The sequence below is a fragment of the Myxocyprinus asiaticus genome, chromosome 18 (assembly GCF_019703515.2).
Source record: "Myxocyprinus asiaticus isolate MX2 ecotype Aquarium Trade chromosome 18, UBuf_Myxa_2, whole genome shotgun sequence".
Classification (NCBI taxonomy): Eukaryota; Metazoa; Chordata; class Actinopteri; order Cypriniformes; family Catostomidae; genus Myxocyprinus; species Myxocyprinus asiaticus.
The window spans coordinates 27,162,772-27,177,726 of NC_059361.1; the positions used below are offsets into that span (position 1 = coordinate 27,162,772).

Below are 14,955 nucleotides of genomic sequence, written 5' to 3' on the forward strand. Positions count from 1 at the left end.
CAGATGGTAATACAATGGAACTGAACTTCAAAGAAACTCAAATGGTACTACCATGAACATAATTTTTTATTTAAAAAAAAAAAAAAAGGTATTGCCATCATACGTTAAAAACCCCATGGTAGTACATTGCTACTTTTTATACCAACTAAACAACAAGCAGTGCAATAAAGCTCTTTCAGCTGTGTTGACACTATTCAGCCACCAGAGTGTGCTCTTAACTTATCCTTCACTGTCCTCACTGTCCATCTTACATAAGTGGACAATTTCAATCTATTCTTTGTTACAAATAATAAATAAATAAATAAACAAGGAGACAGTTCTCGGCTTTACTGAATGAACCCCCTAAATCTCCTGTAGAAACACTTTCTACTGGAGTAGAACAGTGTTAAGACAATTGTGACTCATTGTTAAATCACCTCAATGTACCCTGCAGATTTCCAGTGCAATTACCTTTGCGAACCTCTATAATTGTTTTAAACATTTTAAAATGACCAAAGTGATATAAAACATGATAAATAACCAATTTTATTTATTATATATTTATTAAATAATACAACTAATAAAAACATTGGTTTAAGGCAGACTAGCAGTGGGCATTAGCTGCATGTAAAGTAAGAACAAATACAACTCAGAAAGCCAGATAATAAAACCCAAATTATGGAGCTGCAGCTGTCCTTTGAATACATGATGTTGAGACAAACTGTATTGAAACAAAGTGTTCTATGAAAGCTTCCTCAGTCTTTCCATTTATCATAATTCCACAGGAATTCAGGTGAGTTTGTGTGTTTGGATGTACTGTATGATAAAAAATATTTAAGTGTGTGAGAGAGAGAGAAAATAGGGAGTTTATTTGGCTGTTTTACTAATAATAGAGTGCAAATGTCATTCAATAAGAAAAAAAAAATCCTTACTGATTCTCTTTAATAAAGCCTGGTAACTTAAAATTCATATTCATATTGACCTTTTTCTAAAGTGACCTTTTGCTAGTAAAACCTTTGCTAAACTGTTGTACCACAGGATACAGGAGGACATTACTAGCTAGACTGCTAATACTAGCCTACTCCAAACATCAATAACATGTCACGTTAACACACCATAGACGCAGGGCAAATTCCAAACGTAAGTGAGCATCCCTATGCCCTACTCCCTCCGAAGGGCTGAGCCCTTGAAGTGGGAACTCTGGAGGGAGCAGGGCACTCGCGTCTCATGTATGGCTGTTTGGAACACTCTTGATGAAGGGAGTATTGAAAGACATATGTCACTTTCACTTTATCTTTGCCTGAACATTACCATGACGACACAGCGCAGCTGTTCTAACAGGAATCTCTTTGCTGTTAATTTGTTGTTGCAAATAAATATACTTTTTGTAATAGTTTTTTTTTTTTTTTCAAATATTGAAATTTGTGTCTTATTTAAAATTGCTTTCTGTTGATGTTTTAATAATAATAAATCTGTACTACATAAATATATATAAAATACATGAATGAACATTTCCCGCCAAAAGTTATTTGGTGAACGAGAGGTCTTAATAATAAAAAATAAATAATAAACCATAGGGTTTAGACTAGCCTACAGGAAAAAATGGACCCTGTTTTTGGAGTATCTCTCTGCTTATGGCTGTCTACTATCTTATGTATGAGGACGAATGTAAACTGTGGAGGAGGAGAATTATCTGTTATAAAAGGGCTATAGAACATGTAATATGTTCTGATCGACAACCTTGCTTTAAAATATATCCCGAGGACACGCCAACCAGGGTCACGTGATCATAAAGGGTCAAATTACTTCCTCGAAGTGACCATTGCATTTACCCTTCGCTAACAGCCTTGTGGAAGGGCCCTTCGTGGAGGGCTTGAGTTGCTCACTTTCATTTGGACCACCCCTTCGTGTGGTGTCCCTTTCCCACAGTGCCCTTCAAGGGTGCAAAAACGCGGTTTGGAATTCGCCCGCAATCAATGTTCATTGCCTCTAAGCCCCGGAGAGCTGATGAGAAATAAGTGTAATGGGTTTGTACATAAGGCCAACACAAGCTCAGTAAGAGACATTCAGGGAAAACATTCAGCTGGGTCAACTGAGCACTGACCACGCTGGTTGTCCAACAAAACCCTTTCCCTGTGTTTTAAACCCTTCAGTGAAAAGTGGATCCTCGATGCTTTCTTCCATCCAAACCAAGGGTGGGTTTTACTATGGAGACATCACACATCGCTTCTGCATTTGTGAATCTGATTTAACCAGGAGAAAGCATTTTTGCTTGTGATTAATCTTCTCTTGCCGTTTCTGATCTGACTCCAAAATCAAATCCACATATAATTGCCTCCATCACTCCACATAAAAACCATGCTGGGAAATCACAACATGGTTTTGGTCCACTGGAGAGCCCAACCTCCAGAAAACAAACCTTTTACAAACTGAAATGAGAAAGTTATGGTCACCTCTCTAAGGCGTCGCAAGACTGCATGTACTGAAGGAGCAAAGGATTGTATGAGGAACAATTTAACAAAAGGTGTCTTTCTTATTTTCCACTCAACTGTCTGAGCCCCCTGTTTTTAACATAGTCTTGTCTTTCTATTCTTTCTTCATGTTTGAACAAGGAGAAGAAACCATTAGAAGAGGAGCAGGCGATGGCTTGAGTATAGCAGACATCAGTGGCAGGTAAAGGCCCCAACTGTAAAAGTGATCTGTGCTTCTGTGCCGAGGAGGAAAGGGTCAGGGGTTAGATGGAGGGGAAAGGAAGGTTAGTAGAGAGGTTTGGGGTACAGCGGTAAGGCCCATTTTCTGTTTTTGCTCTTCCACTTAGTTTGGGGAGAGATGATTAGGGAGGGGTACAGTCCTGCTATCCTGGTCAGTCTGTTTTCTTGGCCCAGGCCAGGTCATCGCAGCGTGGCTTCTGACCCGTCAGTCTCTCGATCAGCCACTCCATTTTCCGCCAAAATCCCACTATGTCCAGCGGATAGTTCAACCACCCTGATAGAGAGAATGATAGAGAGAGAAAAAGTTGTGTCATGCTATTTTTTTTTTTTTTTTTGAGAGGAAACCATGGGCAGTCCTGGCTCACTTGGTGCACTAGGCAAGATAAGTCGTGACCAAAGGGGTACTTAAAGGGGTCATGACATGCCTTTTCTTTTATTATTTCAATATGTTCCTTGAGGTTCACTTACAATATTAGTAATGTTTTTGCACAAAAAACAGTCATGCATTTGTAAAACATGATAATTTTCCACCCTCATTCTGACCCTCTGTCAGAAACACTTTGGTGTTGCTTCAGTACACAGCCACTGTTATGATTGGCATTCTTCTCTTGACTAACCTGCTCTCTCTTCTTGCCATCTCACTGCTCACCGCTGCTGGGTGGGCTAGAGAAGTGATAAGGTAAAGTAAACGAGTTGTTATGGCAGCTTGGTTTCAACAAATTATTTTTGCAGTGAGGAGAAAGTTTTGAGTTCTGAAACTTACAGTGCATTTTTATAGTACAATGACCTCTTATATGTCAACAGATCTAGAAAAATTTGATTCCTAATGTCATGACCCCTTTAAAGTAATTTTCCAGGTTCAATACATGTAAATAAGCCTTTAAGTTATCGTGGTGTTTTTAAAGATTTCCTGTTTCAGTTAGGGAAATCACAAAACAACTTGAGCCAAAAAAAAGTATTATTATAAAAAAAAATTTTTTTGACATTATACTATATCTTTGGGTGTAAATAAAGTGGATCAGAAAAACTACTATTGTTTTGTTCCTAATCATGTCAACTGTACCTGTTAATTTTTTTTTTTTTTTTTTTGATACGACAAAGCAATCAAAAGTTATAGCATTGCAAAAATAATTTATCCTACTGTACAAAAATGTCTCAAAGTGTCCAAAAGCCTCTCAAAACAAATAACAAAATGATTGTTCATAAGAACTAATTACACATGCAAACACAACAATGACTAAAGGTTTGCATAGCATGCAGACATTATTTTAGCAATGAGATTTCACAGAATGAGTGCCATTTGACTCAATGAGTCTGCATCTTGGTGCTTGGTGCCATCTCCTGGTGGCCATATGTAACAGTCACCAATCACATATCTCTCTACCCAAATATGGATGATATTTGCACCAATCTGAACCCAATCTGATTGGTTTAGCAGTCCGATGACGTCATCTGTTCCAGGAAAGCTACCGTGTTTTCAGCCAGATTGCGAGATGCCAGATAGCCTGATGCTGTGTGCACATTGTGCTTTGTGTGGATTATCTACTGATCTATGCATCCAATTACCTTGTGTGTGGGCTCGTTTTAAAAGATAATTGCCTCATCTAAGGTAGTGGTATGTGATATTTTATGTTCTTTTCGTGAAGTTATTAGTGGAAACGCGGCATATAAGCAACATCTGTTCAAATGAAACATTAATGTCAAAGATATACATATACTAGCCATTACTCGTTATATTTTTGTCTGTTAGTAACAAATAGGCTGGTTGCATTCTACTCTTTGAGAGCTTTCCAACAAAATATGACACATGCTATCTGATGAGTTTGATGTTTTTTACTGATTACAATAATATGCACAGTGCAAAATGATTAATAAATTATCAAAATGGAACACTTCTGATTTGTCTGCAAATTTCAATGCACTTATTTAGTTTTGGTCATAATGTATACATGCATTGTAAAGTAGAGCTTCTAAGCTTTCAAACGATGCCTATTTTTTGTTGGTCACGACTGTTATTATTAATGTTTTGCCCATTATTATTTTTTCTCGCAGGAGCCCATCCGAGCTTAAAGGGTTAAACTTAAGCAACAGCATTTTACACATAATTTTGATTACCACAAAAAATAATTTTGTCCCATGTTTATGAAAAAAATAATTAAATTGCATTACAGTAAGGCATTTACAATGGAAGTGAATGGGGCCAGTCCATACACATTCAAATACACACATCTTCAAAAATATAGCCACAAGATACAAACATTATACATGATAACATGGTTATAGTGTGATAAAATCACTAACCTTATCAGTGTAAAGTTATATCTAATATACGCTAGCAAATCTCTGATTTTTATCACACTAAATCAGAATCAGAATCAGAATGAGCTTTATTGCCAAGTATGCTTACACATACAAGGAATTTGTCTTGGTGACAGGAGCTTCCAGTGTACAACCATACAAAAACAATACAAAAACAGCAGCAAGACATAGATAATAATAAAAAATAAAAAATAATTATACACATACGTACAGACACACACATACATACATACACACATACACATGGGTAGTGCAAATCTAATACAATCTATTATGTACAGTGTAAATACAAATCTGTTATGTACGGTGCAAATGTTTTTTTTTTTTTTTTTCAGAGGAATGAAATGGCAGAAGAGGTTGGATGTGTTGGATAAATATAAGAAAGACTAAACTGTATATTGTACATAGTTATTGCTCAATGGGGCAATTTAACTGTTTATGAGATGGATAGCCTGAGGGAAAAAACTGTTCCTGTGCCTGACAGTTCTGGTGCTCAGAGCTCTGAAGTGTCGGCCAGAAGGCAGCAGTTCAAAAAGGTAGTGGGCAGGGTGAGTGATTTTTCCAGCCTTTTTCCTCACTCTGGGAGTGTATAGTTCTTGAAGGGGGGGCAGGGGGCAACCAATAATCCTCTCAGCAGTCCGAACTGTCCTTTGTCATAGCTGAACCAAACCAGACAGTTATAGAAGTGCAGAGGACAGACTCAATGACTGCTGAGTAGAACTGTATCAGCAGCGCCTGTGGCAGGTTGAATTTCCTCAGCTGGCGAAGGAAGTACAACCTCTGCTGGGCCTTTTTCGCAGTGGAGTCAATGTGGGTCTCCCACTTCAGGTCCTGTGAGATGGTAGTGCCCAGGAACCTGAATGACTCCACTGCTGCCACAGTGCTGTTTAGAATGGTGAGGGGGGTCATTGTTGGGGTGTTCCTCTTAAAGTCCACAATCATCTCCACCGTTTTGAGCGTGATCAGCTCAAGGTTGTTTTGACTGCACCAGACAGCCAGCTGTTTAACCTCCCTTCTGTATGCAGACTCATCGTCATCTCGGATGAGGCCGATGACAGTGGTGTCATCTGCAAACTTCAGGAAACCATGTTAGCACATATAATGTTTAAGTTTTTATAATGTTTGTTTTTCCTTTCGGTGTGTATATTGTCAATATTGTGTATAAAACAATCATACCAAAAAATCACTATAAATTAAATTGAAATAGGAATAGAGAGAAGGAGAAACGTGTTTCATGTGCAAAAATGATCAGGCAAATTCATTATTGTCGGTGAATGACACACTTCTTAGAAAACTCTCCAGCAAGAGTAAAGAGAGAAATGCAGGGAAGACAGAGAACAGTGAGAGCGCAAGACAAGCAAACAGGAGAGAGCAAGGACAAAAGAGCAAGACAGGAAGAAAGAGGGTAAGGCACAGAGAACAACATCAGAGGTGGTAAGACACACAAGCTCCTGGATGGCGACTCCCAGGGGATGGACAGAAGATCAGGCGCTAGCAGTAGAGTAATGTACACACTTACTGCTATAAATATGTAGCAGCACCCCACCCCCAGCCAGCCTGAACTCCACTATGAACACACACACCCACACACACCCACTCTTCTGTTGTGCTCCTAGACATGCATTCCATTGGGTTTTGACATGAAAACCGTTTCAGCCATACACGCACAAAACATGTAGACGTTTAACACACAAAAACATGCACACACACCTACTAAACACTTACACAAGTTCACAAAACAAACCAACTTGCAAGTATTAAAATGCATAACAGACCCTAACTCACACTCTTTAGGTCTTTTACAAACAGAACATACCATACAGTAACATTTTAATACCATGGTTGTTTGTATAAGTACCATGGTAGCAGGGCTTAGTGATACAGTTAAAATATTTATTAGATATATTTCAGCCTTTTTGAGTGATGACGCAAACGAGCTGAATTTTTTAATTGCGAATAGATTAATTAAAACTAGGGATGTCCTGATACCAATACTGGTATCGGAATCAGGTCCGAAACCGCACTTAAGTACTTGTACTCGTAAAAATGCGACGATACTAAAAACTGATACCATCTGACAAACGAATGTCAATCCGTAAACATTCAGCGCACATATTAAAACCACGTTATGTCCTACGGAAAACACCATCATGAGCATTGCATGCTCTGTTTGTAGCAGATGACAATGAGCAGAATGCAAATTCAATTTGTAGCGCAAGGTATCTAGAGTCTACATAATTATATATTAAATAGCAGCCTTTTGCGGTTTAATAATTACATTGGGTCATGTCCTGCCTTTTCGGAAGAGAGAAGCTACCGTCAAAAACACACAGAAATGGAAAGGGCTTCACTCCAAAATAAAAGCTTCCGCAAAGAGAAAAGCTCAATTTAAATGAAAATAAAAGAAGTATGACAGAAATGTATCACTACTGTAAAGTTATGTAATTTTCACTGTAATACTACTACTACAACAACTTCCACCACTACTACTACTAATAATAATAATAAATCAATAGTAATTATATTATATTTAAACAATATCTGTAATGCTCTGTTATGCAGCACTTTATTTGGCAAACATAATACAATATTATGCTGAAAATTTATGGTTTTATTTTCATTTGATTAAAGTTTTAATGAATTCATTTATTTAGACACCATTTTGATAAAATAAAAAATAAACTGTATATTTGGCATCCAGAAAAAAAAGAACAAAAAAACGGTATTGGTATCGGCGAGTACCGAAAAGGAAGTACCCATACTTGTTCTAAAAAAAAAAAAACTAAAAAAAAAACATTGGTATCGGGACATCCCTAGTTAAAGCACATGAAAATGATTGAACTTACATACTCAATCGCCATTTTTACTCCTGAACAAAAGTCATCCTTGCAAACATACTGCAAATCGAGTAGAACGTCATGCTCTTTAGAAAACTTAATGGCCAAATAAAAAGCGCATTACAATCATAACAATATTCAGGATGTTGCTTAATTTTATATTGATAGCAAAATCATTGCAAATATATTGTGACTCTTCAATATAAAGCCCAGCCCTACATTTTAGTACAACGGTATTCTGTGAAGTACCATGTTAATTCCATGGTAAATAAATCCAGAACCATGGTACAAACACTATTTGACACATCTCTGTATCATGGCACTGCCACAATACTTGACATCATAAACTTTTTTTTTTTTCTAATAATATAATAGCTAATATGGATATGCTCTTGGTTCTCCGTATAAACATCACACTGTTCTTCAGTCATGCCTATGTCGTGTCTATGTGTGTGTTTGTACTCTCTCTTTACAGTGCTACAGTGACCCTTTTGGTGCAGGAGGAGAGCAGAACAGCTCCTTTGTTCAGGCCTATTTGTTAGCACTGACAGCAGGTTAGCATTAAATATACAGAGGTTTTCAGCCACTGGCACACACAAAGGCAGGCCCCGGGCCCCTTGAGACTCGGGCAGAGAGGGTGGAGGAGCAGGGCTCACGCAGAGAGACTCCCAAGTGTGTGTGTGCATGTGTATGTGAGGGAGAGAGAGAGCGAGAGAGAGAGAGGGACCTTCTCCTCTCCCTCCATCAGAGTTTCCCAGTGGGATCAGGAAGCAGTAGTGGAAAGGAAAGTGGGAGGGTCAATAGGACCAGTCTGCACTCTGGAGCATGCATGCGCTCACACATCTGTCGTCCGCTGAGGCACAGGGTGACGCACAAGCATCCTCTCTCTGCTCTCGCCCAGAGACGCACGTCGCACACTGAGTGCTCAAGTTATCATGGGAGTTTAATGCCTTCACACACAAACCTACGAGCATACACACACATTCAGCTAAACTGCCGTTGACTTAGAAAGTTATTTGAACTAGAGACAGACAATCATAATCAGTTTGACCAAAAACATTTTTTTCTACTTAAAGGTTCACCCAAAAATGGCAATTATGTCATCATTTACTCACCCTTATGTTCTTCCAAACCTGTATGAATTTATTTCTTTCGTGCAAAAGATGCAATGGTGAATGGTGACTAAGGCTGTCAATCCCTAACATTCAACACAAAATCTAATTTTGTGTTCCACAGAAGAGAGATATGAAGTGGAGTAAATGATGGCATTTTTCATTTTTGGGTGAACTAACTATTTAATAAGGCATATGTTCTTTAATATTAGGTCTTCTGATAATTCCATTTGATGGGTCTCATTAGACTTTCGTCCAGCAACACCACCATACATCACTGTGTGTTAAACAGGAAACAACGGTATTCACAGGTAAATACTGTAAAAGTATTAGTATGTGCAAAGTATTTAATGTGCTGTTTGCATAAATTATTCAACTTTTATATAACAGCCATTCATGCTTAAGCGTAAGATGTGTCCCAGAAAAGCTTGACATACTGAATTTTATATAAAAAATGTTCATAACGCATTTGTTCTCCATATACTGTAGGTTATCGGACACTTTAGAATAATCGTTATTGGTCAAAAAATACTTGTCAAACTCTAATTTTAACCCACTATTTAGAGCTACTGGCAATGCAAGTCACACTCCATGGAAGAATCCTTGCCAGATACTGTAGGTCAACATAATCGACTACATAAAAGGCCCTTAGAGGAAGTAAGAACCTAGAATACCTCACTACTTGAATCTGATCCAGATCAGCCCACACTGATGCGGGAGAGTGCACACTATTGCTGTTAAAAAGCCTCCGGGGCTCTAGGTATATTCAAGACGTTCACTATGCACTAATGCACTTTTACATCGGCGGAATGAAGCCATGTGTGCTCTCACGTTGTACCTGTAGTGATGCAGTAGTACGTCTCATGTGGCGACACATGATGGATTCGGTGGTGTTTCCGTGGCAGCACTAGGTGGCACTCCTGCAGTAGTGTGACCCAGCATGGCAGGCCAAAGTAGGAGTGTGACCACTTGTGGATCTGATTAGTCATGGTGACAAAGACAGCCAATGCAAAAACAAAACATTCCCAGGGGTAGGCCTCCGCAAGGGCATCTGTAAAAAAGAGATAGAGGTTTAGGGTAGAGGTGGTGTGAGATATAGAGGAGCAATGGGAAAGGTGGAGAAAGAGATACAATTATTTGAAAATTAGGATGATATGCCTTAAAGTGACATGTAAAAGTACCACCCTAACCCTTTAGCTTGAGAGTCAACAATCAAATTGACCTATCCATCTCCAATTTCCATGCGTGGAGTACATCATCAGACAGAGTTACTTAAACATGAGTCACAGCATACAACTGCTGTAATGTTAGTGGAACTGAAACGCATCTAATCAGACATGGAGTTAAATTCTTCACGGAACAGCATTCGCAATCCATTTAATTTACATAATCTGATTTATTTACGATATTAAACAGATTATTCATTGAGAAAATTGTAAGACGGGACTTTATCCATTGGTAATTGATTGGTTGATTTACTTTCATGCATCTTTTTTAATTTAATGAAAGTGATTGGTGACTGAACATTCTGCCTAACATCTCCTTTTGAGTTCCACAGAAGAAAGAAAGTCATATAGGTTTTGAAAAACATGCGGGCTATTAAACTATTTTTTGGGGTGAACTATCTCTTTAACAAAGTAAAAAGTATCAATTTCATGTTGACTTCAACCCATGCAGGACTGGAATGGAACTAAGAACATTTCCTTTTTTCAAACCATATTCTCGTTTGTCAATTTTTCTTCACTTTTTAAGGATTTTAAGATGAATGTGAGACACACTGACCACTCCAGAAAAAAGTCAAAAACGGCGATACTGACTCACACTTATAGACACACTGAAAAAGTGAGTGTGCGTGTGTGTGTACCTGGTGGGTAGGTGAGGAATTTATAGGCCATGTGGGCCAGAGGCAGGATAGTGATCATGCAGTTGTCTCCATTAGTCTCAATGAAGTCATGCCGGGTGATAGCCGTCGGATCAATGTGATGCTCCCGGAACGGACGAATAAATGCCTGAATGGAAAGAGAGAGGTAAAGAGAGTTGGTGGGGAAAGGGGAAAAGGGAGGATAAGGTTCATTTAAAAAACGGGTGGGGGTGTCTAGAACTGTGATTTAGACCCATTACCCTGCGGTAATGAATGGGCATGTCTTATGGTCAGAAAGTGCAGGGTCAAGCTAGGAGCTACTGGTGTGTTACAGTGCTAAATACAGTTATGTTAAGACACAGTTTGGTTAAAACGAGATTTGCATTCAATGACTATTTATTCCGCGAGCGTCCAATTACAGGGGATTATCAAGATGAAGCGAGCAATATTCGGCTGGTCATATGATATCAAGATGGATGCACTCATGAATGTGTGCCCAGCACCATTTGTAGAATAAAGCAGCTTTTTCTCTAAGACTGATATGACTAGAGTCCATCATTGTGGTGATGGGGGCATGGCCGAGCGACGTCTGTGGAGAGCGAGGCAGAGGGAGTACATTAAGGATTGAAACGTGTGAGAAATCACCTCTAACAGCTGTTTTGTGTTTGCAGTGAGAGCAGAGAGGGATTTAAAAGGGCAATACAGACCACCAGAGGACAGAGAGAGTGGCACGCAGCAGTGTTTTCATTTGTGGTCATTGAGAAGCAGACGCAAAGCTTTTTGAAATTTGTGTGAGCAATAAAAAAAATTTAATTTGTTACCTGTCTCCTGCTTCCTCCTTGAGAGAGTTGAAAGAACTTGTCACAGTGGTGCCGAAACCCAGGAAGGAGGAAGGATACGCTGCCATGACGTCCTCGCCACTGGAAGAAGTCTTCAAGTCCCTTGCCAGCATCCACCAAGCGCAACACCAGGCCGTCATGGAGCTGCAGATGAAGCAGGAGAAGCATTTCGAGGTACTCCTCCAGGCCCAAGTGGAGGACCGTGGGTGTTGCAGAGCTTGCTGCCCCAGGTGGGGGCTTCAGCCATAACCCCAGCAGCAGGAGGGCCCCATGTGAACCTCGTGAAGATGACACCACGGGACGACCCAGAGGCCTTCCTGGAGCTCTTCGAGCACACGGCCAGAACCCTGAGATGGCCGCACTCACAGTGGGTGGTCCATCTGCTACCGCTCCTGTCTGGAGAAGCCCAACTCACGGCACAACAACTCCCGGTTGCCAAACTCCTGGAGTATGCCGATTTGAAGAAAGCCATCCTGCAATGGGTCAGCCGCAGCCCAAAAGAGCACCGCCAGTGTTTCTGCACACTGAAGCTAAGCGAGATCGGCTGTCCGTTTGCCTTCGCACAACAGCTCTGTGACGCCCGCTGGTGGTGGTTGCTGGCTAAGGAGGAGGGCAATGCCAATGAAATCATCAACATCGTGGTTCTGGAGCAGTTCGTCTCCCAGATGCTGAACGGGATAGCGGAGTGGGTCTAGTGCCACTGTCCGGCATCACTGGAGGAAGTGATCCAGTTGGCTGAGGACCATATAGTGGCGTATCCATGGGATGGCGTGAAGTCTGTGCCGGTCTGCTGGAGCTGCGGGGATCCGGGGCATTTCCAGGACCGAGGCCACACGATGAAGTTGGAGGCATTGGTCTGGGTCCCCGATGTGCCACAGGCCGCCCCTGATCAAGCAGGAGCATACTGGATACCTGGGAGTATAAAGTGGGGGTACATATCAAGCCTTGGTGGATTCAGGTTGTAATCAAACCTCCATTCACCAAAGCTTGATTCAGTCTGAGGCTTTGGATACAAGCCGGCAGGTAAAGGTAAGGTGTGTGCACGGGGATGTTCACGATTACCCGTTAGTGAGGGTCATCATTCAATTTCGGGGACAAAAGCATAGTGTAGAGGCTGTGGTTAGTACCCGCCTCACCCATCCACTAATCTTGGGTACGAATTGGCCGGCATTTACTGCTTTATTAAGGAAAATTTGTGTGGATGGGTCCTGTAACAAAGTGTCTCGGTGTGTGGTTTGCAATTCCCTGGCTAGGGAGGCGGAGCCAGGGCCGTCTACGTCAGCTCCGTGTCAGAATGATGTAAGGGATGGGGAAGTTCCAGCTTCCCCAGCCTTTAGAGGATTCCCTGCTGGGGATTTCCTCTGAAGCAGACACGAGACGAGACCCTTAGGCACGCCTTTGATCAAGTAAAAGTGATCAATGTCTCTGGCCAGACATCTCGCTCGTATATCTGTATTTTTCAATTATCAAGGATCGGTTGTATCGAGTGATACAGGACGCTCAGACAAAGGAAGATACAACCCAATTGTTAGTACCGAAGAGCTGTCGGGAATGTTATTCCAGACGGCTCATTATAATCCAATGGTGGGTCACTTAGGGCATGAGAAAACACTGAACCATCTAATGGCCCGTTTCTATAGGCCGGGCATTCACGGGGATGTTCGCAGATGGTGTGCGACATGCCATGAATGTCAGCTGGTGAATCTGCCGGCCACCCCAAGAGCGCCATTGCGTCCCCTTCCATTGATCGAGGTCCGCTTCGAAACAATTGGTATTGACCTCGTCGGGCCATTAGAGCAGACGGCACATGGGCATCACTTTGTGTTGGTTCTGGGGGACTACGCAATGCGATATCTGGAAGCAGTGCCTCTGGGCAACATTTTAGCACGTAGTGTTACAGAGGCACTCTTCAGAATAATCTCCCGAGTGGGGATTCTGGAAGAAATCCTCACTGATCAAGGCACGAAGTCACCCACACTACACAAACGGTATGAATTATTGGGGATTATATCGATTCGGACCAGCGTTTATCACCCTCAAACAGACAGCTTGGTCGAGCGATTTAATCAGACACTAAAAATATGATTCGTAAGTTCGTGCACGAAGACACTCAAAATTGGAACAAGTGGCTCGAGCCCCTATTATTTGCAGTTCGAGCGGTGGAGATTGAGGAGCTCAGACCGGAGGTGAACTTAAAAGCCACTGATCGTGTCAGCCCGGTCACTTGCGAAGACCACTTCTCACTGTCACAAATCAGGGAGGTTGCCAGGGTGCAAGGAGAATTCTCTGACGTATTCTCACCTCTTCCCGGTGTTGGGCCTCATGTATTCAGATAGAAGACAAAGGCAGGCCTAACACAGTCGTAAAAACATAACTTAATCCCCCACCTTCTAAGTCGTAAATCTTACTGATAAAAATCGCGCCAAAATCAAACAAAGGGAGTCCAAAACAGACTACAAATCCATGAAGCCCTGCCCTCTAAAGGATTGAGCACTCAACTCCTATTGGATGAGGCACACAACAGAACGTCCCTCGAACATGACATCATCAGGACTTCAAATAATTCTGAAATGCTTCCAAAGTGGCTTCCAGCGACTTAGTTCACCGAATACGGACTAGCTTTTTGCTGCTCTCCGGTGCAACCTCGTGGCTTAAGGAAGTAATGTCCAACTTGAAACTGTAGCCATACAATCTCCATCTCGCTGGACGAGTTGAGATTACTCTGTGTTCAACCGAACACTCCAACGGATCCAAAGGAGACCGCCGAGCAATTCACATCTTCATCCGTTGGCCTACAGAAGTGAAGAGATTAAAGATTTCTCTTCCATCTTCAATCAAGTCGACATTTCTGAGTTCTCCGCCAGCCCGCCGAGAATCAACAGCCGTACCGCCCTCTGAGAATCAACAGCCGTACCGGCCGCCGACAATCAACAGCCGTACCGCCCGCCGACAGCGCGAGGAAACGACCTCTCGTCATCACACGAGCCTCAAGGAACCGGGTCAAAGTTAAAGGACGGAGGTAAACACATTCTACCTGTGTCCCCATGTGATTCAAGTAAGAGGTTTACGTCTGGGCAGAGATAGAATATTATAGTGTGTTGTTCTTGTGTTTCAAGGTTTTTGCTTGTACAGTTTACGGACCGCCATGTCTGCTCATTATTAATACTCAGGGTATTAATTATCACGAATTTGTTTTGCTGTATTGTGGTCCAACCAAATTGGACTGTTGTGCATTTTCGCCATCGCGGGTGAGACAGCAACTGAGTTCATCCATTAAAGAGTCAAATAACAAGGGAC

General features: G+C 41.4%; 1 protein-coding gene across 3 annotated transcripts in view; it reads right to left on the reverse strand.

The window, feature by feature from the left end:
- Window positions 1-507: 507 nt before the first annotated feature.
- LOC127456506 (plasmanylethanolamine desaturase-like) overlaps window positions 508-14,955 on the reverse strand; it is a 57,142-nt gene continuing 42,694 nt past the window's right edge. Inside the window, exons 1-5 of one of the 3 annotated variants that reach the window (XM_051725032.1) lie at window positions 11,641-12,277; window positions 10,823-10,967; window positions 9,797-10,009; window positions 8,686-8,810; window positions 5,060-6,083 (exon numbers count right to left, since the gene is read on the reverse strand). In XM_051725032.1, the coding sequence (XP_051580992.1) occupies window positions 5,640-6,083; window positions 8,686-8,810; window positions 9,797-10,009; window positions 10,823-10,967; window positions 11,641-11,826 (1,113 nt within the window). In that variant the 5' untranslated portion in view covers window positions 11,827-12,277 and the 3' untranslated portion in view covers window positions 5,060-5,639. Of the gene's footprint in view, window positions 2,965-5,059; window positions 6,084-8,685; window positions 8,811-9,796; window positions 10,010-10,822; window positions 10,968-11,640; window positions 12,278-14,955 lie in introns of those variants that run through there. The other 2 variants (XM_051725033.1, XM_051725034.1) reach the window with 2 other exon arrangements.